Below are 24276 nucleotides of genomic sequence, written 5' to 3' on the forward strand. Positions count from 1 at the left end.
ATATAGATAAACAATTAAAATTTAAAATTTATATCATATAAATTTTGTTTACTTCAAAAATAATTTCGCATTTTGAAAATGCGAATCAAATTTACTTGTGGATTTATATATACTAAAATATCATTTCATGGTTTAGAAAAACTAACTTGTTTATTATAATTATTTTATCAATATATAAGGACTTACCAGTTCAGTGTAGATGTGTAAAGGTTTTGAGTGTTCAAAAATATTTTAAATAATATTTTAAATTAAATTTTAAATCTAAAATAAATAGAAATATAGATTTATAATAGGTTATTAATGACAAAAACAAATTTATACTTTTTATTAAAATAGGAACATGATATATTGATATAGTTGTGATCCAATAATTTTAATTACAATTATTAAAATTTCTTATTAATTATTTAACAGAAATATTATATAATGAAAAACATAAATATGACTAAAAATACACAAACATAAAATTAAATTTCTAAATAATATAAAACAAAAATATATCCGTCATTTTAAGCGCGGATTAGAATCATATATATAATGAGCCAGTTTCCTCTGCTCTAAAGGTGTACACGTAAGCAGTTTTTAATGATTGTGGGACCCGTGTAGTTTTCGGTTTTGTTTGATCGAAATGGTTTAGAGTTTGGTTTGAATTGTGTTGTCTGTTTGGTTCGATAAATAATTTATACTCTGCTTTTCGTGCTCGAGTCGATTAGGACTTCAATGTTATCCGCCGTTTCCACTTTCTTTAATGTTAGTCTGCAAATATCTCCTCTCATCTCTTTGCCTCCCCTATCTATATTGTTCAACGTATTTCTATCTTTCAAAAAAGTATTTGTTTTAATTCGCTGATAATTTCTATCCACATTAAATCCAGTAACTATGTCAAGCTTTGCCTTTCCTTCATGTCAATCTATATATAGAAGAGGGTTGAGAGCAGGATGGATCTTCAGAACCACTCCACAACCTCCGTTCCCAACCTCTACCCTCTCTTTGCCACCTCTTCTGGCGTCCGGATGCCGTCCCGGAATCCACTGCTCTGTTTCGGCCGGCGGAACCACAAAACGATCCGTGGAGAATGTCCCTGGCAGATCATGGAGCTGCGAGATAGATTCAGTCGAGAACGCCATCTTCAGAGATGGCTCTCCGATTCAGGCCTCCCGCTGCAAAAATGGCTATCGACAGAGTCGACATCGGAGAAAGAAAAATTCTTATCTTTAACTCTATGTATGTTCATCTTGCGAGTTATATTAAACATATGCTTTGGTAACTATTTGTAGGGATTTTAATGGTTTTGATTTCTTAATTAGCTTTGTCTTTCGTGTTAGGGCTTTGGCTAACACAGACGTGAAATTTGTGCAGAGGTTCGTAATGAGAAGGAATCTTTGGTGAGCAATTTGGAGAGTCAAGCGAGACTAATTAACAGCGAAGAGACGCAGCAAAATATGCTCTTCTCTTCTAAAGAATATGTTGAGCAGTTTGAAAAGGTATTGCCTTTTGCACTTTTATTTTTGGTGCGTTTGTGGTGGTGGCAGATTGTTATTTTACTGATTCTCGGTGGCTTTATTGGTTTTGCAGGAAAACATGCCACTGATGAAAGCTCTAGCACACATAAAGTAACCATCTTTCTCTTTTATGAGTTTGATGAGCGTTGTTTTTGGCGGTGAATGTTTGCTTTTTGTTTTGTTTTTGGGTTGCAGTAAAATTATTGAGCTTAGCAGGGTTGAGTTTCAGAAACTAAGGATCAACTTACGGAATGTGCAGGAAAAGAATTTGCAGCTTGCGCGGTGTGTTCTCCATCTTTATATGGTTCAGTTTTGAGATGATTAAGAGATTATATACTTCATTGTCTTTTATTTTTCCTGGCAGGAGCTCAATACAAACAGAGACAGAGTATGGTTTTCTGGAACTGAAGTTTGTATTTTATTTTTCCTTGCAGGAGCTAAAATCAAACAGAGACAGGGTATGCTTTTCTGGAATTGAAGTTGCTCAAAACGAAGCTTTCCTATTTCATTATATTACAATTTCCTTGACCAACTGACATAATGTACGTTTTTAGCTCAAACTACTTCAGCATGAACTTGGCTGCAAGAATGTATTACTTGAACCCAGGGCGCTTCCTCTTTGGCGCTTGCCACTGGACCACCATGAAGTGGTTGCACTTTAGTTGTCTCTTTGATATGCTGTAAACTATTTCTTATTGGTGTAAGAATTACAATGACTTCTTTACTTCTTTACCAATATCCCCAACTTTATAAGTCAGTAAAGTTTAACTTCACCAATGCATAACCGTCGGTCATGTAAACATGATTTGTATTACTCTTTGACTTAAAAATGAAGATTACAGCCTAAAAAATACACTTAAATCTATTCTATTTTAAAATAATCTTCACTGAAGTGGTACCCAAAAACACCACCAAAACCATAAAGTACTAATAGTTAACACATAAAACCACAAACAATTATTTTTAACAAATTCAGAGAAACAGCAAACATATGATCGTACTTTCGGGATAATTCACATGAACACTAAAAATAACAGATTCATGATCACCACAGCATAACCAGCTCTAGCCACACAAAGCGACCAACCCACAAACCACATAATATACAATTATACTCACACCTACTGCGCAGTTTCAAATTCAATAACTTCGCAAGCTATAGCAACTCCTTGACAACTTACAGTTAAAACAAAAGTCAATGTCCCCGCGCTTGCGCGGGGTTCGGCCCCTAGTCTACTGAATACTGAAACGATAAGTGGCATTCCGTTTCCAAAGCCCATTTTATATCTTCGTGGGCTATTGAGAAAGCCTAAGAGACGTTTTCCCTGGGCGTTTATACCAAATCTCTTTTAGGGGATGGGGCTCGTGTTAATGGAGCGTATATCCTCCATCGTTGGATTACATGATATTCTGTTTAATGGACTCAGATGAGATCAATATTTTTCCCCAGGTGTTTCAAAAGCTAAGTATTTGTTTAAGCATGGCTACGTGAATGCATCTTTGATCACACATCTATTTTTATTCCTTGTATAACCAAGAAATTTAGGTTATATTTTTGTATCTCTTCTTTTAATGCAAAAGACGAAGTAAAAAAATATTGTTTGTAAAAAAAACTTTATTATTTTCTTTTATCTTTAAATGTTATTTAGTTTTTGATTCTATATTTTTCTATTATAGTACAATCTAAAGATAAACATAAACAGATCATCATTTCAAAATTCAGTAACAAATTAATTGACATCTAATTGGTTTTTAAAAGCATATTACTATGATGATAAGAATATTAAACTATAATAAACTCAACAATTGATGTAAATTTTTCTTACATGTAAATGTAACTACAGTACTTTTATTTAGTAAAAAATGTAACTAAATAACTATTTATAGTTCTTATTTTTTAATAGTGGATGAGGGCGAATTTTTAAATAGTTATTAAATATGTCTCGTAATAAGTATCATCTTAGATTTTTTTATTTTCTTTTAAAATAAGTGTCATTCTATAAATTTAATGTAATTTTATTCATTAAATCTAGTTTGTACTCTTTTTAATAACCAGTATTTTAAAAAAAAAATATTCTTATTTAATTAATTATGCATCAAATATGAATACACTAATTAATTATATAAATTTTTGAATTTCCGTGAAAAAGAATAGAGTATTTTTCAAAAGGGGATGGGGAGCTAGTGGGAGACGAGTGGCAAATAATTCTTCTTTTATTCATACCAATTTTATTTTGTTTTAATAAACTATCAAGCTATCAAAATATTTCCTATGTGATGTGCATAGTGAGTAACGATAGAGTAACATATAATTCTGCACTCTAGTTTTCAACCACCATGTTTACTGTAGAGCCTTAATTTATTAATTAATTTCAACATATAGATTATTACTACTCTGCAGCTTACTAAAGTTTATTCTTTTGCAATGCCATATCACTTTTTGAAAAAACTTATGTTCAACAAAAATCAATGTTCTTAAAAAATTAAATTTCAAAAAACAACAACAAGGATTTTATTGTGGCCGTGAAATACAATTGCTTGATACATAAATCAAAGAAAAATGACAGTCGTATATGGCTTGCATGTGTATATATATTTTTTATCTCTGTTTGATTATGAAATCAATTTGGTGGGACACACCATAAGAAGTATGATAGGACCCTTGACTAATACTCAGTTAATAAATCTTAATTTTCTGTTTCTGATGACATTTCCGAAAGAATACTTTGGACCACTTTTAAGGTCTATTCCCAACTTATCTTGAACCCAATAAAAGCATTATAACTATTGATATATAATATCTTATAAATAATACAGACCATTCGGTCTATTATCTAAGTCTTCAAGTGATCTGATCAACAATTTTAGTCTAGTAACTTCATATGTTACAAAAAAACTTCATATATATAATTATACAAAGGTGTACGTGTAGCATTGTGGTATTGAAGTTTAAATTCAATATACTATTTCATTTATCCAGCATTCTCTAACTAAACGTTTAAGATAGTTAGCAAATTAAGCGACAATTAAATAACGCGTATAGATCTACTATGTATTATTCTTGGATTTTCTTTGAAATGAGACATGGTAGTAAATTTTCCGGTGTTACCTCGATTTACAAATACGGTTAGCTATGTGTGTTGACGAAACAAAATGAGCGTAGCTTAGATTTTTGATCGAACTGCGATTAAAACTAGATAATTTTGAACAATATCTAAGCTTATGTGACTGTGTGAGATGGGAAAAAATATATAAGAATTTATACTTTTGTGCATATCTACAGCTCGGTTTTAAAAGAGTTTTGTTCATCTCTATAATAAAAGGTGGTACTTATTTTGTCACGCCTTTAAGAGCTAAATTCACTTTATTATTTACATAAAATATGTGTGCCTTACAGTCTTCGATAAATATATTTTTCTAAAAAAGATAATTAGATCCTTTTTTGAGCAACTAAATTTTAGATCTTTTTTTCTTTGACTAATATGATTAGATTCTTAACCCTTGTAGTCCTTAGAAAACTACGCTCGTAGATCCCATTAGTGTCCAAAAATTTCTTTAATTTTTTTTTATTATCTAAAATCAACTTCGATCACTAATCCAAAAAACTATCTAACAAAAGTTATAGACGTACTAAAAGAAAATAAGATTTTCACACAGTATCCAACGATTTAAAAATAAAAGAAAATAAGATTTTAGCTGGGAGGCGGATGCTTTGTTTGCTGTCAAGAGATTATTAGTTACAGCTTTATTCAATTATATAATTTTTGAAATAGTGATTACAGAAGATAATGTGTTTACCATATGTTTTAAATGTACTTATAAAGCAGCAAAGATATATGGAGATAATCTTAGGAGATAACCATTCCACATTTCAGTACCTTTTTTCAAAGTAAAGAATAAAATATATTAACTAAATCATTAATAAATTTTAAAATAAAATTTGACTGTTCTATTAGTGTTCAAGAAAACGCTAGGCGCTAAGCGGACGGCGACCTAACGCCTAGCGCCTAGAACGATTAAACGGACGTCTAGATCATTAGTTAAGCGGTCTAAACGTTTAAAAATTATAACAATCTATTAAATATATGTAATATTTTATATTTAATAATAGTAAAAACTATTATTTATATATGATAAAAATTATTTTCATAAGAATATATATTACAATATATTAATTATTATAATTTATGAATAATAAATTATATATTATTTATTATTACAATATTATAATTATCTAGGCGGTTTAGGCGATTTAAAGAGTAATCACCACGGTCCTATAACACCTAGTGCCTAGACCGCTTTTTAGAACACTGGTTCTATACATGGAAGAAATTTATAAGGTATATATATAAAATTGATCATATCTTTTTTTTGTCAACAGATTGATCATATCTATCATTACTAAAATAAACGAGTCAAAAATATTCATTCTTATTCTTTCTTTAAAAATCGTAGTAGTAGTATAAGTTTTTTAAAAAGGCTAAAGTTATTACATTAAACAGAAGGGAGAAAAAAAAAAGCAGAGAACAGAATAAAAAGGCAAGGGAAGAGAAGACCGGATGTTGACAAAAAAAAATTAAATGTCACTGTTGTGTCTGATAGAGAGATAGATAGATTGAAAGAAGAGAAGGGGTCGTTTGTTAGTTTATTTTGTGATTTTACGGATCTTTCCTTTTCTCTCCCTAAACAACCTTATTTTCATTTTTATCTCTCTCACAAAAGAAGCAGACGAAGAAGAAGAAAGAAAATAGATAATAAAGGAGATTTCTTTTCCTCTCTCCGGCAAATTTTTTGTTCTTTTTTTTTGGTCTGGGTAGATAGAGAGAGAGAGAGAGAGAGTGGCCCAGTAGATCGAAGATTACGATCTATTTTTTCATACTTTATTTTTACCTTTGAGTTTTAGAATTTTTTTGGTTTTATTTCACTTTGTTAAAAACAACTTGTAAAAATCTTCATTTTTGAGCTTCTGAAGGAAAAATATGGATGCGACTTGGCGATAAGAGGATGTGGGTTTATTAAGGTAAAAACCCTCTGATAATTGCAATTTTTATTTGATGATTTTCAATTTTAATTTTCATGTAGGTTAATGCATCTCTTCTGTCAATTTGGTTATAATCATGTCCTAATTATTTTGCAGATCCTTTTATAATCTAACTTTAAATTTCGTCTTGATTAGGACGGGACTCATCCTTTAGTATATCACTGAATCAAAAAAACCCTTATCTAGAGTGTGTGAGAATTACTCATCATCATTTCTGCTATATGTTTGACTTGTGAGCAACTGTTAAAATAAGCTATTTCAGAAATTGGGTTTATGGTGATGGATTGAACTAAATTGAGCTCATTTAGTTAATACAGTTTCGGTTTTTTTACGGAGGAAAGGATGCTTTGCTGTGTTGATTTGGTGATGGAACCAGATTTTGAGCCTCATGGAGTTTTATAAAGTTTTTGTCTTTAGGCATCAAAATGTGGTTTAATGCTAATGTCATTGTGAATCAGAGATGTTCACTCTCTTGTCCAGCACTAAAGTTTGTGTTTTTGTGTTTTTGTTTGTGTGGGAGGGGAGCAGGAATGGGAACAAAGGTGCATTCTGAAACCTCATCTCCTGGAAGATATCATCACTCTATGAGAGATCTCAACAACGATTTTAACGCTTGTACTAGATTGCCATTGCTCAACAACAGTGACAATAATAATAATAATAAAACCTCGGTGGCGAATGATCAATCCTACAGAGATGTGGTGAGAAGGACAATGCTCGAACACGAAGCTGTTTTTAAGTCACAGGTTAGTTTGTTAGTTAGTTAATTAGTAGAGGCTTTTCTTTGTGAGTTCAAGCTCTTGGTTGATTATGTGTTTGACTTTAGGTTTTGGAACTTCACCGGGTATACGGGATACAAAAGGACATGATGGACGAACTGAAAAGGAAACAGTTCAATAAAGAATGGTGTGGTGGTGGTCCAATCGAGGCATCATGTTCCTCTCAAGCTACTAACAACGATGATGATGTCCTCCGTAAATGGAAAATGCCTAGTTTTCCATCCATGTCGGTAGTGGAAGACAATGGCCATTCTCCCATGAAAGGAAACAGTTTTCTTGGTCAGGTTCCATGGCAAAATGGAGCTACTTCTTCCAAACATGTTGAACCTTTGGAGCTTAGGCCGACTAAAATGAGGAGAAAGATGATAGATCTTTGCATCCCGGCTGATGAGTACATTGATGACAGTGAAGACATTATAGAGTTGAAAGACCACAGGGTTAGCCAGCTTCCTAATGGAGGAGATAGTTTGAGAATCGGTGGGAGTAGTAGTAGTAGAGCCAATGGCTTGGCTGATCTGAATGAACCTTTTAAGGAAACAAATGAAGTTGCTTATGGCAGTTTTCAAAGCCATGTTCCTGTTAACTCTCTGCAACCTAAAGCCTGGCCACAACAACAACATCACCAGCCCTTAAGAATTGGTAAAAGATGAATCCACTAAATTGTAAAGTTGTTTGAATTTTTCTTATTTGTTTTTAATTTTTTTTTATTAGTATCTGCAGATCATAAGTCTTCTGCTACTCCGTTTCTTCAACCGGGCAAGCCACTGGATCCGTCGTCTCAGCAAAGAGTAATGGGTTTACCTAATAATGCTGCTCCTCCTCCTCCTACAAGCAAGGCAGACTTGTGGAGAGGAAAGACGTTTATTGACCTAGAAGCTGATGATACTGATGATACCATCCGTGAATCAAGTTTTGCTTCTCTTCATCAACAACAACAACAACCACGCCACTTGTATCCTACTTTTAATCCTACTCCTCTAGAGTCTGCTGTCCCTTGGAACCGTATGCATTCTCCTTGGCAGAATCCTACTAGCTTTGGTTTCCCTCAGGGAGTTGCTGCTTCAGCGCAGAGATACCCGGTTCTTAACCTCTCTGACACAAATGCTCAGAAACAGTTTGAAAGCAATGCTAGATATAACTCAGGGTGTGGTAGTGCCGCCATTAGGTCAAACCACCACAACATGTTTTACAATGAGTGTTCTTCTTCATCCAAACCAAAAGGGACTGGCTATAGTTATCCTAACGGAGGAGGAAGAAGTGGTCATCACAGCCTCTTGGATTTGAATGGATCTGAGGTGAAGTCTGTGAGAGATTTGAACTTGAACGTCACGATTTCAAACGGTAACGATGAGGAACATGTGGCTACGTTACCATGGCTTCTAAAACCCACCAACTCTGAGGTGGCTGCTGCACCTGGGAGATGGAATCTGAACAGTAACGATGCTTCTTCTTCTTCGAAACCACCTTCCAACATCAAAAAAGAGGAGGTGGGAGGAGGAAACAGTGTTCAGAATCTTATGTGGCTAGAGAGGTTGAAGTCCGGTTCTTGTTCCAGCAAACAACCAGAGTCTGATAAGATCAAAGCTGGAACTGCTTATAGAGATGATGAATCCAATAAAGTTAGGATAATGCTAGACATCAACGAACCGTGCGAGCCACTTTCGGATGAGGAGGATCAGCAGATGGAGAAACAAACCAAGTTTCATATCGATTTGAACATGTCGGTTGGTGAAGACGAAGAAGATGAAAGCAGCTTCTCTGTTCCCACCACAAGCTCAAGACTGAGCTCAAAGAGACCTATGATAGATTTGGAAACAGTTCCTGAGTCTGAACCATCAGAAGAGACACCAACAGAAGAAGAGAAACCGCCGGAGTTTGAGAAAACAGCAGCAGAGACAATAGTTGCCATCTCCTCAGCTTGTTGCTCTCTAGATAGAGAGCCTGAAGAAGCTGTCGCTGCTGCTGCTTCGTCTCCAGAAACAGTCATCCTTCACTGGTTTGCTGAAACAGTAGACACTCACAGAGAGAATCTTGACCAGAAGCTCGCTTCGAGGAACAACCAAGCGCGTTCTCTCTCGGAGATAGACTACTTCGAGTCAATGACCCTGCAGCTCCCCGAGATCACAGAAGAAGAGTACACGCCTAAGCCTTTAGTCCCCGAAGACATCGTACTAGAGGAAACAACAACAACAACAACCTCTGTGGCCGCCGCCGCCCACCAGAGACCGAGAAGAGGAAACGCGAGGAAAGGCAAACAGAGACGAGACTTCCAGAGAGACATCCTCCCGGGACTCGTGTCTTTAACGAAACACGAGGTGACGGAAGACATTCAGATGTTCGACGGGTTCATGAGAGCAGCGACGGGGAGCTCGTGGACTCCGACGGGTCTGACGACGAGGAAGAAGACCGGTGCGAGAGGGAGACCGAGACGTGTTGTGATAACGAACCCTGAACCGGTGGTTTATTACCCGGTTCAGGCTCCTCCTTGTCTTCCCCCCTCCTCGGTTCAACAACAGCATAACGGTGAGGTTGAGATGGGGTTTGAAGATGGGAGCTTTGGAGGTTGGGGTAAAATGACAAGAAGGCCGAGGAGACAGAGGTGTCCTTCTACTTCATCAACTGTAACTACAAGTGTAACCAACGTTCATCATCACACGCGGATGTCACGTGATGGTTGGGAATGAATTGTACTATTTGATTTGATTACCATAGATTATTATCATTACTGTCTGATTCTTTTTCAGAAAAAAAATGTTTTCGTATAGAGAGGGAGGAAGATATAATGTCAGACTGTTTGTGATAGATATTTCTCACTAGTGGAATATTTTTAATTTATTTTCGCTTCGTGATAATATATTATGAAAAATATTTATTTTGAGTTGTCTTCTAAAAATGTTTAAACGAAATCATATATATAATGAGGCAGTTTTGCTCTCTTCTAAGCATGTCCACGTCAGCCATTTTTTAATGATAGTGGGTCCCGCATCACTTTTGGTTTTCGGTCGACTGGTTTGTTTGGTTAGTTTTTACGTGTTTTGGTTCATTTAATATGGAAATGAATGTTTGGTCTGATAGTTCAAGTTTGGTCCGATTAAAATGGTCACTTTTGGTTTTCCGGTTGACTGAATTCAATTTGGTTTTATTATATGTGTTCTTGGTTTGCTTCATAGGGAAATGAAGTGTTGGTCGGATTATTTCTGTTTGGTCTGATTAAAAGGTAAAACTTGTAAACGCAGGGTTTTTTAATTTGCTCGATTAGGGTTTCATCCTTTTCATTCATCCACAATTCACCTTGCCGTCTCCGTTTTCTTCATCTTCGGAATTCTTCTCATCTCTTCACATTCCTTCAAGTCAATGTTTCTTTAAATTCAGCAATAATTGTATACTCATTAAACTCTGTATCCGACCTCTTCGTTTCTGCTCCGTCGAATCTATAAATAGGAGATGGTTCAGAGGTGGTTGAAACTTTGCTATCACTTTCAGTCTAAATCCTTTGTCGAGCGTAGAAAGATTCTGAGAAAATGTCTTCCTCCGATGTCATCGTCACACAAGCAGTCTTCGACGCTCTCCGGCTCGGTAGATCTCTCCAGACTTTCTCCCATCTTTTCACATCCCAGGTAACGTTTGAGCATAGTTACGCCATGTGACTGCGAATGCATCCCTCATCCTTGCTGATTTGAAGGCTGGCCATTGTGGATCTGCTGACTTCTAAGGTTCTGGTGACGTAGGAACTTGAAACGCGGTGACGAGTTCCCTTACTCATAATCCTCTTGCAAAGGTTCATTATTATCTTCATAGCATACATTCATTTTAAGAAGTTGCATTAGTATTATAACATTTTTCATCTTTTGCGTTTTTCCAGAAACCAAAATGGTTTACTCAGCGTGTCCTGGAGCTATATAACCAAAATATGAGTTTAAGAATGCACCAAACGATGACAAGGACCCTATCCTCAACGCTCATTCTTCAAAAGGTATCGTCTTATTTCTACTTCAGTTTTCATCAAAGCTCATTTACTGAAACTGATTTCAGTTTGTATTGGAATCATTAGAAGCTATAAAATGATGGAGAATATCATGCAGATGCATAAGTAAAGAAATAACTTAGTATTATAATAAAAAGAAATAGTTGATTCTTAACATCAGTTTCCAACATTCAACTTCTTTGTCTGATAATGCCGAGCCAGATGCAGACATATGAAAGAGATGATAAACACAGTGGCTGGTGAATTTTGGTTTGGAGACTGTTGAGAAACCTAAGAAGAAAAACGTGAAGGTATCTGAGGAATCCTCACAGTATAGCAGAGATGCGGATTCAATGACTAAGTTCATCCTCTATTGCAATTTGCAAATTACGAGCCGACCGTTTACTTCTTTTCTGAGCTCAGTACCCTGGACGTAAGTTCTCTCCCCTGCGACTGCCTTTAGTCTTAAATGAATTATCTGGCTAAAAGAAGACTGAAACAAAAGCTAAGTCCATTTCCAAGAGATGAAGAGGCTGTATCACTTTTGAACGAAGAGGGTGTTGTCATATTTAAGCGGCTGGAGATGTATCGAGCTTCCCAGAGATTGAAGCAACCGGTGGGTCCAAGTGAAACTGACATCACATGCCAACTGTTTTGCTATGTTATGGTCGTTGTGGTAGACCCGAAATTTTCATGTATCTTCCCTGAATACCATGCCGTGTCGTTCTATTTCTACAGGAGAACGTTTGCCTAAAAAGAAGTGAAGACCTTAGAATTTTTTTTTAATAGCATTCAAGAGTTGTTTGCTTGAAACTTTTTGTTACATAGTTAAATTTATAAACTCGAGATTCATTTTAAAAACAGTCTCTCCAATTTAAATTTATTTATAAAACTACCCAACTAGATGAAGATACAAATATTTGCTTCACCTGTCTCCGTAGACAAAGATTTCTACAACAGTTCCATACATGCGCACCAATAATCAATGTACTCTGGTGCTATTATGATTATCCAATTGTTTACTTTATGTTTTCGGTTTTTTAGAAATTCATGGTTCAAAACAAAGTAGAAGATGATGAAAACAAGTAGAATCTAATAATAATAAGAGCATCGGAGAAGTTGAACCAATCGGTCATCAGTATCTCATGAGACTATTGAGAACGTGTGAGATACTCAGCCTTTAGTTTATCTACTTGAGTCATTAGATCTTTCAGGGTCTGTATTGTGTCGATGAGAATTGAAGCTTTGTCACTCTTAGGCCTGTTAGGATCTTCACACAACATAGCACATCCTCACCTTTAGATTTTTATATAGAACAACAATAATGTCAATGTCCCCGCGCTTGCGCGGGGCTATGCTTCTAGTGATTTTTTAAAAAATGGGTTTAGCCATTCGGAAAATCGGTTTAAACGCTTGTATAACTAACTAATAATCTCCTAAACAGCATATCTAACTATCACCTAGCGATTTGTTTTGAACATTGGTTGAATTTTCGTTATAATTGGGTTTAATACGAAAAATAATAATTTGGTTCAGTTCACATAAATAATGTATGGGCCATGTAATAAAAATGCATGGGCCTATATTGGTTCTTTTGCTCAAGTAATTAATTGACTTTCGCGTATTTAATTTGTAGTTTCACTAATCCCATTTTGGCTCCTTAATTTGATTTGGTTTATAAACACCAAAACGTTTAAGCATTATCACAACAAACATAGGTAGATTAAGGACATAACAATGAAAAGGAAAGATTACATCCGCTCCCCACAATACTAACGATACAACATGATTACTTAACGTACTTAGTTATTTAGTTTTAAACGTACGTACTTATTTAAATTCATATAGTAAAGATCAATAATCACTTCATGAAACCTTGAGCCATCTTAGCATAACCTCCCAAGCCACCACCAGACTCCTCTTCGGGCTTCTTAGCTTCCGGTTCAGCCTCAATTGCCGGGGGAGGAGTACCGGCGGCGCCGGAAGAATGCGAGGACTCGAAATCGTTTAGATACTTCTCGGCCTTCTCTATGTACTGACCAGTGCCGCTCTTCTCATCGAGCTTTCCGTATTTTTGGGCGGCATCTAAGATGTCAGCGCTGGCTCCGGCGACTTTAGCCTTGTCGAGTTTGTCTGACTCGTTACGAGCAGCGGCTTGAGCAGCTTCGGCTACGACCTTGGCACTGGCCATGAGCTCGGAGGATGAAGCTGGTCTGTTGGTTGTTTCGGTTCCTTCGGCGGGTTTGTTGTGGTCTGGCTCCTCTGGTTTGGAGTCCGAGAATTTCTTTACCTGATCGGAGAGGAAGTTCATCTTTCGTTCTTTTTTTTTTCTTTGTTTGCTGAATTTGATTTCTTGTGTTGGATGTAAGAGATAGGAGTATATGTGTATATATAGACAGGATATTTATCCACAACAAGGATATTCTTTTTCAAATTTAATAACGGATCCTCTATTTAATAATTCAAAAGAAACATATTATAATTTGTTTTTCTATTAAAAAAGAATTCTCAAAAAAAAATTGTTTTCTGTTTGTAAGTAAGTTGCACTACACCATTATAGACGTAACTCTTTTGTATATTGAAATTACAAAATATCATTGTTTAAAAGCAAAAATAATAATACCAAACCAATTTCAGAAATTCAGAGGGAGCAAAAACTCTAATCAGTTATCAAGTTTAATACTCCAATTATTTCTTAATACTACTATTTGTGTATATTTTTTTTATGTTTACCAAAGTATAATTTTGTTCGTTGATGGAAATAACTAAAGTTTGATGGGGGTTGTTTGTCGTGGCCGAAAGGAAATTTAGTGATTGGTCATTATTATATTTTATGACTGAATGTGATGTTCGCTTGTGGATCACACACATATTGATATTTCTTGTGTGGTGTTGAATGCATTGTTAGATACTTGAATACGAGACATCACATAAATATCATTATTGTTTCCATTCAAGGCAGTCGTGTCGGCAGAAGGTTCGGTCTTCGGTGGATGATAAATACAATCACTTTCTTTTGTCGGTAGAGTAAATTACAAACTTCCTTTTAATAAGAAAAAACAAAAATAGCACACTTTCAAACTCAGCTTCATACGGGTCCTACTAAACAAATTTTAGTGAGCCTATTACAATAACAATTTGTGACCCAAGTTTTACATTATTTATGCCTGAAAGAACAGTAAGATATCTTCTATTCTGTGTAACAAATGCATTTCACCTGTTTAGTATAATCTTTACATGACAAAAAAAAAAAGAATAGTAAAAACTTAAATGGAATCTTATATAAATGTTTTGGCATGAACGGTGTTCGTTTTGGTTTGAGTTTAACTTTAAAATGAAACCAATGACTTTTTAGACGAAACCATAGCTTTTTCATGTTCGAAGTCTTGAAGATATGGGTTGCGCTTACACCTTACACGACATTTCAGCTACATTGAAGTAGTAAAGTGGATCCTCCGTGACATTTGAGGCACTTAAAGTGGAATCTCCGTGACTTTGAAGCTCTTGGTGACAAGCCAGCTCTCGTTTGACACATTAATCTGGATTAATAAACTCATGGTCATTGCTTAGAGACTTTTGATTTATGCTCTGTGTCTTTGTCCATTAATGTCTTTCAGCTTCTCAGTCAGTATACGTTTTAATTTATTACTCCACGCAACTCTGAGTTAACCGCTGTTCTATCTAAAAAGATTTATGAAGATCCAAATAACAAAACAAAGATATTAATCTACACTCACTGCAGCTTGGACAAGATAATCTTGGACAAAAGCATGAACGTAATCTTGTATTTCTTTGATTAAACGGTGTATAAATCTCTTTTGATAAACTATATAAGCCATATAATATCTCTCCCTCTCTCATGCACACAATATATACAGCTACAAGTATCTGAGATCCTCTGTTTTAGTCTCAGAAACAGGCACATGCTTTTCCAGGAATTTTACCGGTTTTTCGGACAACTCCTGCTCTCTCCTTAACCTTCAACTCTTCGTCCTGCCTTTGTTTCTCAGCCTGAGCTCTGGCTCCGGAAGCAATATTTTCAATGTATTCCATGTCTTCCCTAAATCTCTGCAGACCTCTCTTTCTCCTCTGTTCTTGTTCGCTCTGCTGTTTCATGTACCAACAACTACTGTTAGAGAAAACACATTTTCAAACTATCATTAGATTATTTTGAGCAAAGTCAAATAACATTATCAACCTCAGATTTGTCCAGCTTCCTTCTAGCTTTGTCTCTCTTCTTAGCTTCCCACAAATCGATCTTTCTGTTTAACTTCTCGTACCTGACCTTGTGTAATACATAAGTTAGGTGTAATAAATAACATTCATGTACAAGTCCCTTTTTGTGTGTATTATTTGAGACTTACCTTGCTTTGACCTTAGCCAGCTCAGCTTTTTCCCAAGCATCAGCTGTTGAATCATGTTCTCGACTAGTACCACCAGAACTTGGCCTTTTAGTTTCTCTAGGTGGAAGCCGCAGAGGCGAAGGTGATAGAAGAGGAGGAGGAGGAGGTGGTGGTGGTGGAGCACGGCGTTCTGACCGTGTCCTAACCGGTGGCTGTATCTGCATTGGAGCTGGCGGTTCAGAAACGGTTTTCTTGGTCTCTCATGTTTCTCCCCTGAATCTTCACTTTCTCTGGTGTGATCTTCTTTCAAGTACATAGAGAACGTAGGAGTCTTTTTGACCGATGATGACTTTCTCACTGGAGACTTTAGCGTGGGAAGTTTGTTATCATTTACCTCTGGTTCTTTAAATGAAAGCTGCCCTGTATCAACGTAACAAAAAAATACAAAATTAGTTTCTAAACAATAAATCTTTTGAGTTATTCTGAAACGTCACCTGAGAATCTTCTTGATAAGCTTCTTGTTTCCTCTAAAGGAAAGGCGTCTTCTCGCCCACTCTGTTTTTGTTTTAAAAATTACGAATAATTAGATCTTTCTCAAATATATAAGAACATCTTTTCTCTCTTTTTCTTTTAAGAACCCTTACGTAATAACTCTCAAGCCAAGTTGTTTCGAAAGTGGTTATGGCGTAAGCAGCGGCCGCAACTGCAGCTGCATAGTCCATGTCGATGATCGAGTCATAACTCTGGTCGCTCATTTGCCTCGAGAGCTGCTTCTCTAACCAGTTTGAGGGCTTCTTCTTATCTACCAGCACACAATAATATGATGTAAACCGTAACGTAAAATCAATCAAGCATCAAATATTTTGATAGGGGCTAGCAATAACAACATAGCAGAATTTTTGTGGCACCTTCTTTGAATGAAACAGACTTCCTTGGTGGCACTTTCTTCTCTCTAGTGGGGCTACCAACCTCATCTGTTTTTGCCTGGGCAGATGGATGCCTCCTCCTGAGATAGAGATATCAAACTTGTATACATCAATATATGTTTCATCTATATGTATGTGTGATGATTAGTGATTTACCTTGTTTGCTTGATCAAGCTATCCATGTCAATGTAACATGTGGTGGGGAGAACTTGAGAGGGTTTGGTTTAGATGTGTTGGAGGGGTTTTGAAGTGGTGTTTTTGAGATTATTACTTTGCATGCAAGTTACAGATTTGGATCATAAAAGTGTGTAGGTTAAGTAAAGAACACCTTTTCTCTTTCTTTTTCCTCTTTGCCTTTTTGGTTCTTTGCTTTCTCAAATGGACAGTGGAAAGGAAAAAAAAAAACCCCAGAATTTTCATACATGGATAAGGAATCATTTGCATGATAAAGTAAACACATCAACGACAATCTCGCTGGATCTTGAATCTTAAAAACCAGACAACAATAATCTGTGTATGAAAAGATAAATCCTATTCCTTTGAAACAAAATCATATACCCTGAGGCAATGTTTCTTCCAACTTAGAAAAAAAGAACATGACAAGTTGTCATGTGGAGAAATTGATTACTGCAGCGTTTAGATATATGAAATAAAATTTAAAAATCTGTATTACAGATGAAAAAGTTAGTTTATTAAACAGTTTTTTGAAGATTTTTGCTTCTTCTTACAAGAAAAATCTAATTCTAATTTACAAAAAGGTTAAAAATACAAAAAAGACTGCAGGGGTTACACTATACAGAGTACTCCCTGAAAACTTCCAAACTTGGGATTGTCTTTTAAATAAAAGCATTTACATACACAAGATTCAGAACTAGAGGTAGAGAGTAACAAATGAAGAAGATTGCAGACCTTCTTCTTCATCTTACTTTCCCCTAAAGAAATCATCATCCCATGGGTCTTGACCAAAGATCTCGTCGATGATGTTCGAAGTTGGAAGAAGATCAATGTTCTTACTCCAAAACTGATCTGCTAGTATCGAATCACAAGGATCAAATGAATACGGATGATGATCCTCCACAAAATCGTTGCAGTGGCGCCAGTAGTTCCCAACGTTGGATTCTTCTCTCTTTCTAACTGGACACCGAGTGGAGAATGTATTGGACTTGAAGTCATAGGACATGCATGAATCTTCTTCAGTATTCACCTCTTCTTCCTCTTCTTCTTCAACTCTTGAGAGGCTCTTTCCCGGAGTTTCGGGACGCTGAAACGTGTTGTCATACTCTACTTGCCACTCGTCATCATCACTATCGATGTCCAGGCTTCTAGACCGATTCTGTACAGCTCGTCTTCGCAGGATGAAGACGTTGAAGTAATAGCTCACAATCTCCTTCATGGTCCGTGAAGGAAACGCAGACTTTAGTTCTTTCCAGAAATCCCGGTCTAGCGAAACCGGGTTGGAGTAAACAACCTCGTGGAATAGATCCTCCTCGTCTTCGGTTAGCTTACCAGCAACTTCCTCCCCCATTTCACCGAGACCTAACTCGAGACATCTCTCGTATCCAATAGTTTCGAACAATGCCTCTCTGTTCTCCGTGATGTGCTGCTGCACGCATCTGATGGACCCTTTATCCATGCACACGCATTCCTTTCTTCCTTTACCAATTTCGTCAGTTTCACTGTCAGGCATTGGAATGACGCACTTCCCCATCATCATCACTTGTTCTTCATTGTCATCGACAGCATCACGGACTTTATCCTTGACACATTCAGGAATGTCGGCCTGGTGATCTGATCCGATTGGAACTTGTTTATCAGGAGAACTCTGACACCACTCGACATCTTCTTCAAGGCAAACTGGTCTCCAGAGGAAATCTGACTCGGGAGACTCATCAGAGAGAGTAGACTGAGTCGTCGTCCCACCAGATTGAGAATCCTCCTCAAAAGAGGTCATCCAAGAGAAAGGTGCATCACTCTCAAACCCCTTCTCAAGGTTATCCTCACTTTTAAACCCATAGAGATCACTCAGATCGTCTCCTGCTAAAATAACACCCAACAAATAAGCAAGATGCTTGTGTTTATCATGTTAATCCCTCTCAGTAAGGAGGCATGTTATTATTTACCTATGACAACACCTGGCTTCTCCAAAGAAACATGATATGGAACTCCTTCATCTAGTTTGGCCAGCTTGTTGTAATAACCAATCTGTCTTGCATGATTCACGTTGAGCTCTTGCATATCCTCAGCGTCAAAAGTTCGCTTATAACCCATGTTATTTTAACCTGTAGAATAAAAAACAAAAGACATTTAGTTACTTGGTCTGAAAGTTATCTACGTCACCCACAGACACACACTAACAAGTGACAGAGAAATATAACTCTATAACCATCACAGTTATTACCTAAGTGGCCAAGTAAATTACAAAATCCCCAAATTTTGAAAACCCCAACCCTAAAGTTTTCAATTAACAGCTTAAATCACAAGATCAAGAATCAAAAATCAAAGAATCGGTTAATTATCGAGAACACAGACAAAAGCCCTCTATTAATTTCCAGATCTGACGAACCCTAGGACATCAAAGTCAACGAGAATCCAAATCCGATTTTTTTCTGGGGGGAAACTACAATTAACCACAGATCCGATAAGAATATCGAAGGAATTCAACATCTACGCAACAATATTGATCAGATCTGTTGTTCAAAGATCTAGATCTAGCTCGAACCCTATATTTGACCAAAACTAATGGATGATATCGAAAAAGGTATCAATCTAAAGAGGAAATCAAGAAGAATACGAAAATTACAATTGATTTGAAGATCGATGAGGAAGAAGGAACAGATCTGAACGCGAATTGGAGAAAAAAAAAATTGGGGGAATTTTCAAAAGCGGCTAGGATTGAATAATGGGAATACCCGATTTTGAAACCCGGGCTTAATTCGGATACCGAGACAACATCGAATTAGCTGTCACTTATTAAAATCATTGAACGATTCGAAATTACAATACTATCCTCGCCGTTTATCAGCACGTGCCTAGTAAGCTACTTGCGTCGGTATATCCCTTCGCATCTATCTTCCTAAACCGATACAAGTCGACATAGATTGGTATTGACTAACCGGACTAAACAAATTGAACCGGTTCTAATAAAACCTTTTTTTTGTGCAAGAATAAAACCCTATATTCCCAAATCAGATTCCCGCGCGACCCTTCTTCCCGATCTCTACAGTTCTTCGTGATCTGGGTAAGCCTATCTTCATTTTGATTCATGAAAAGGCTATTTTATGTTAATCTTTTACCAACCGCTTGTGTTACACAAAGATCACAGTGTGTTACACACGAGTTCGGAATAAGAAATAAGATAGACGCTTTAGGCTTATTCAACAAGTTACGAATTTTTGTATACTTGTCTGGAAATACTTTGTCTTTATTGAGATTCTGTGATTAAAATGTTTACAACAAATGATTGATCTTTATATAGAGATCGAATCAATAATAAGAAGAGACACACCTCTCCATGAAGAGTTACAACTCTTTGTGTAATAACTAACAAATAACTAACTTATTTAAATGTATTAAGGAGAGATTAGATTATATAGTTTAACACTCCTCCTTAATCATATCTCGACTTGACTCCAAGCTGCTTCCTGAGATCTTCAAACCTTGAACCGCCCAATGCCTTTGTGAGAATGTCTGCGAGTTGATCATCCCCTTTGCAATACTCGAGTTCAATGATGCCTTTCTGCTCAACTTCCCTCACGAAGTGATACTTGATCTCTATGTGCTTCGTCCTTCTGTGTTGCACTGGATTCTTCCCAATTGCTATTGCTGATTTGTTGTCACATAGGATCGGAATGCCTCCTTCAAACTTATGTCCAAAGTCTTCAAGTAACCTTTGTAACCACATGGCTTGATTTGCTGCTGCACACACGGCTATGTACTCCGCCTCAGCCGTTGATTGTGCCACTGTTTGTTGCTTACTTGACTGCCAACAAAACATGGCTGAACCAAGAGTAAACACATAACCTGAAGTGCTTTTCTTGTCTTCCTTAGAACCACCCCAATCGCTGTCCGAGTAGCATACAAGTCTTGGTTCTTCCACACTTGTAAAGTACACTCCAAAGTCTGAAGTTCCTTTGACATACCTTAGCACCCTTTTGGCTTCTTGGTAGTGCTTCATGCGAGGTGATGACATGTATCTTGAGAGATAGGCGCTTGCATACATCACATCCGGTCTTGATGCACACAAGTACAAAAGCCCTCCAACAATGCTTCTATACTTAGTCGGATCTCCATACTCCTTGTCATCTTCAACTTTTCCTCCTTTCCCTTGTGGCGTAAGTGGATTGCTTACACTCTTGCTGTCTCGCATCCCAAACTTGTCTACAAGTTTGTTTGCATATTTTTCTTGTGAAAGAAATATGCCTCCATCGTCTTGAATAACTTCCATTCCAAGGAAGTAGTTCAACAATCCAAGATCAACCATCTCGAACTCCTTCTTCATGTTCTCCTTGAATGTGTTGATGATCTGAGTATTGTTTCCTGTGATGATTATATCATCCACATACAAACTCACGATCAACACATCTCCTCCTTGCTTCATGATGTATAAGGCTGCATCATTCATACTCCTCTTGAAACCGTTGTGAAGAAAGTATGAATCTATCCTTCCATACCATGCCCTTGGGGCTTGCTTTAACCCATATAAAGCCTTGTGTAGCCTCAACACCTTGTGTTCATTCCCATGCGTCACATACCCAGGAGGTTGTGTGACATACACTTCTTCTCTTAACTCCCCATTGAGAAAAGCTGACTTCACATCCATTTGATACAAACGCCACTTCATCTGAGCTGCATATGCAAGTATGGCTCTTATTGTATCATGTCTTGAGACAGGGGCAAATGTCTCAAGATAGTCAACACCATATTCTTGAGAGAACCCTCTAGCAACTAGCCGCGCCTTGTGCTTGATGTGATTGCCATTTGCATCGGTCTTGATCTTGTAGATCCACTTCACACTGATCACATTCTTCTTCTCTGGCTTGTCCACTAGTTCCCATGTCTTGTTCTTCTCTATCATGGCGATTTCCTCATCCATTGCCTTTCTCCATTCCTTCTTACCACACGCTTCATCATAAGTGTATGGTTCTTCTTGTGCATGAAGACAAGCTTCTATTGCTTGAGCCGCCTCATCAAGGTCTACTCTCGGTGCATTTTCCATGATTTCAATCATGGACTTGAACTTCTTTGGTGGCTCAGACGTTTCTCCATCTTCATCACTAGTATCATGATTATCATTTTGAATGAAAACAGGACTAGGAGTACCTTCGGTTTGTTGAGTAGGCATTTGAGTGTCTTCCATAGACAATTCCAATGTCTTCTTGACTTCTTCTTGCCTTTCCCAATCCCACTTCTTGTTTTCTTCAAACTCTACATCTCTTGATATTTCAATCTTCTCATTCTCCAGAATGAAAACTCTATAGCCTTTGGATTGATTGCTATATCCAACCAAGACTCCACGCTTTGCCTTGACGTCTAGCTTCCTCCTCTTTTGATCCGGGATATGTATGTAGCATAAGCTACCAAACATCCTCATGTGTGACACATCTGGTTTGTGTCCACACCACTTCTCTATAGGAGTGACATCATCTTCTATTGCCTTTGATGGTAGACGGTTCTGAAGGTATGAAGCAGTGTATACCGCCTCTGCCCATAACTTGAGTGGTAAGTCTTGCTCTGCCAACATCGATCTAGCCATCTCCACCAAGGTCCTATTCATCCTCTCTGCTACACCATTTTGTTGTGGTGAATAAGGCAAAGTAACTTGCTTACTGATTCCTTCTTCTTCACAGAACCGGTTGAATTCTTGTGAAGTGAACTCACCACCTCCATCTGATCTCAACGTCTTGATGGAACAATCCGATTGCTTCTCTACCATTGCCTTGAACTTCTTGAACAGTGAGAAGGCTTCTGACTTTTGCTTCATGAAGTATACCCAACACATGTGAGTATAATCATCTAAGAATAGCAAAAAGTACCTGCTTCCATCAATAGATTGGTGCTGCATCGGTCCACATACATCAGTATGCACAATCTCAAGCTTTTCTCTTGTCTTAGTTTGAGATTCCTTTGGGAAGCTCTTGCGTGATTGCTTTCCAAGCCTACACGCTTCACATGCTTCCTTCTTGACTTTAAACTTTGGTAACCCCTTTACCAAGTCTTTGTCTTGCATTTGTTGCAACCTTTTGTCGCCTACATGACCAAGTCTCTTGTGCCATGTCTCCATCTTGGCTTGCTCACTTGCGCTCATGGCTCCTTCTTCTTGAGCCGATCTCATCCTGATCTTGTAGCTTTTGTGAGTCATTGGGATATCCATTATCCTCCTGCCTTTTGCATCATCTATGATGCATCTCTTCTCTTGGAAGTTCACCCGGTATCCGCTTGAAACAATTTGTGGAACACTCAACAAATTTTTCGCCATACCAGGAACCAAGAACACATTTCTGATGGTCCTCTTGCCACCTTTGGTTATGACAGTGATATCTCCTTTACCGGCTGTCATGACCATGCTTCCATTTCCAATTTGTATTGGAACCTTGATACTCCTATCAAGCTTTGAGAAATAATTCTCCTCCTTTGTCATATGATTAGTTGCTCCACTGTCAACTATCCAGACATCTTCCATCACTGTTGTTGCTGCTTCACTCGCACTGAACAACGTGTGGTCTTCATTCAGGTCTTCTTCTTCAAGACTTAGATGTGCTTTCTCCTTTTTCTTTGAGTAGCACTGATTCGCAAAGTGGCCTAACTTACCACAGTTGTAACACTTCTTGTTACTCTTGTGATCCTTCTCTGGATCATCCTTCTTCTGTTTCTTCAGACACTCACTCTCATTGTGGTTGTTCTTCTTGCAGAAACCGCACCACTTCTTGCCTCCACGCGCTTTGAGTTGTCGTGTGGGACACCAGAATTTTTCTGTTTAGCACGAGCATCGAATGCTCCTTCACTTGTGCTTTCTTCTCTTACAGCCAGCCTTGCTTCATGAGCCTTCAAGATCCCGATCAACTCTGCCATCCTTGTTGAAGTCAAATCGCTTGTTTGCTCCAATACACTGACTATGCTATCGAACTTGGCTGGGAGAGAGATGAGTATCTTTTGTATGAGTTGAACATCGGTCTTCTGCTCTCCATGGTAAGTTAATTGATTTGCCAAAGCAACCAACTTATCCGTGAAGGTCTTAACGTCTTCATCCTCGTTCATCTTCAGATTCTCATACTCCCTTCGCAACGTTTGAAGCCGAATCAAACGAACCTGAGGAGAGCCTTCATACTCTGCCTTCATTGCATCCCACGCCTCTTTGGATGTTGATGATGCTGCAATCCGTGAGAAGATCTCATCTGATACGGCAGTTTGCAAAATTTGCAAAGCCATTGTATCATTCGTCATCGCTTCTTCTCTAAGCGATCTCTCCCTCGTTGTTTCAGGGGTATCATTCACTTGTGCTGGTGGCACTGCCACGCCTTCTTCAACCACAGACCATAACTTCCTTGTCTTGAGAATGGTTGTCATCTTAATGCTCCAGAAGTTATACTTCTCCCCATCGAATATGGGTATAACTTGATTGTGATTTTGCATCGTCATCCTCCTTGATAAATCGTATGCAAAAGTCCTCTATTCTCCACGCAAAGTGTTTCTCTCAATAGTGCTTTCTTCTTCGTCCTCTCAAA

At 37.4% G+C, this 24276-nt stretch overlaps 3 protein-coding genes and 2 pseudogenes across 6 annotated transcripts; 2 read left to right on the top strand and 3 right to left on the bottom strand.

Moving 5' to 3' along the window:
• Positions 1-721: 721 nt before the first annotated feature.
• Positions 722-2240, top strand: LOC130503874 (SHUGOSHIN 2-like). Of its 3 annotated transcripts, none has more exons than XR_008941042.1 (6): positions 722-1224; positions 1360-1484; positions 1576-1613; positions 1698-1784; positions 1937-1960; positions 2057-2240. XR_008941042.1 is itself a non-coding variant. In XM_056998445.1 (6 exons), the coding sequence occupies exons 2-6, from the start codon at positions 1443-1445 to the stop codon at positions 2162-2164; spliced, it is 369 nt and encodes a 122-aa protein (XP_056854425.1). In that variant the 5' UTR covers positions 722-1224; positions 1360-1442; the 3' UTR covers positions 2165-2240. The 3 variants fall into 3 exon arrangements, 1 of the variants encoding a protein (XP_056854425.1); XM_056998445.1 differs by having other exon boundaries at positions 1867-1960; XR_008941041.1 differs by having other exon boundaries at positions 1937-2240.
• Positions 2241-6025: 3785 nt separating this feature from the next.
• LOC108819682 (uncharacterized) lies at positions 6026-10174 on the top strand (annotated as a pseudogene).
• A 2935-nt stretch (positions 10175-13109) lies between these two features.
• LOC130503875 (nodulin-related protein 2-like) lies at positions 13110-13646 on the bottom strand. The gene has a single exon (XM_056998446.1). The coding sequence runs from the start codon at positions 13595-13597 to the stop codon at positions 13148-13150; it is 450 nt and encodes a 149-aa protein (XP_056854426.1). The 5' UTR covers positions 13598-13646; the 3' UTR covers positions 13110-13147.
• Positions 13647-15155: 1509 nt separating this feature from the next.
• LOC130503873 (remorin 1.4-like) lies at positions 15156-16769 on the bottom strand (annotated as a pseudogene).
• Positions 16770-17224: 455 nt separating this feature from the next.
• LOC108831504 (uncharacterized) lies at positions 17225-19511 on the bottom strand. Of its 2 annotated transcripts, none has more exons than XM_018605047.2 (3): positions 19356-19511; positions 18676-18834; positions 17225-18589 (listed from the first exon to the last, which is right to left on the bottom strand). In XM_018605047.2, the coding sequence occupies exons 2-3, from the start codon at positions 18821-18823 to the stop codon at positions 17478-17480; spliced, it is 1260 nt and encodes a 419-aa protein (XP_018460549.1). In that variant the 5' UTR covers positions 18824-18834; positions 19356-19511; the 3' UTR covers positions 17225-17477. The 2 variants fall into 2 exon arrangements, with proteins under 2 accessions (XP_018460549.1, XP_018460548.1); XM_018605046.2 differs by having other exon boundaries at positions 17225-18592.
• Positions 19512-24276: the final 4765 nt, after the last annotated feature.

The sequence above is a fragment of the Raphanus sativus genome, unplaced genomic scaffold, assembly GCF_000801105.2.
Source record: "Raphanus sativus cultivar WK10039 unplaced genomic scaffold, ASM80110v3 Scaffold1195, whole genome shotgun sequence".
In the NCBI taxonomy this organism is placed as follows: Eukaryota; Viridiplantae; Streptophyta; class Magnoliopsida; order Brassicales; family Brassicaceae; genus Raphanus; species Raphanus sativus.

Excerpts from the sequence above, each read along its gene's own strand:
- LOC130503875 (XM_056998446.1), bottom strand. The coding sequence starts at position 13,597 with ATGAACTTCCTCTCCGATCAGGTAAAGAAATTCTCGGACTCCAAACCA.
- LOC108831504 (XM_018605046.2), bottom strand. The coding sequence starts at position 18,823 with ATGGGTTATAAGCGAACTTTTGACGCTGAGGATATGCAAGAGCTCAAC. Across the intron at positions 18,593-18,675 it reads GAAGCCAGGTGTTGTCATAG|CAGGAGACGATCTGAGTGAT; the intron begins GTAAATAATAAC and ends GTGTTATTTTAG.
- LOC130503874 (XM_056998445.1), top strand. The coding sequence starts at position 1,443 with ATGCTCTTCTCTTCTAAAGAATATGTTGAGCAGTTTGAAAAG. Across the intron at positions 1,485-1,575 it reads ATGTTGAGCAGTTTGAAAAG|GAAAACATGCCACTGATGAA; the intron begins GTATTGCCTTTT and ends TTGGTTTTGCAG. Across the intron at positions 1,614-1,697 it reads AAAGCTCTAGCACACATAAA|TAAAATTATTGAGCTTAGCA; the intron begins GTAACCATCTTT and ends TTTGGGTTGCAG.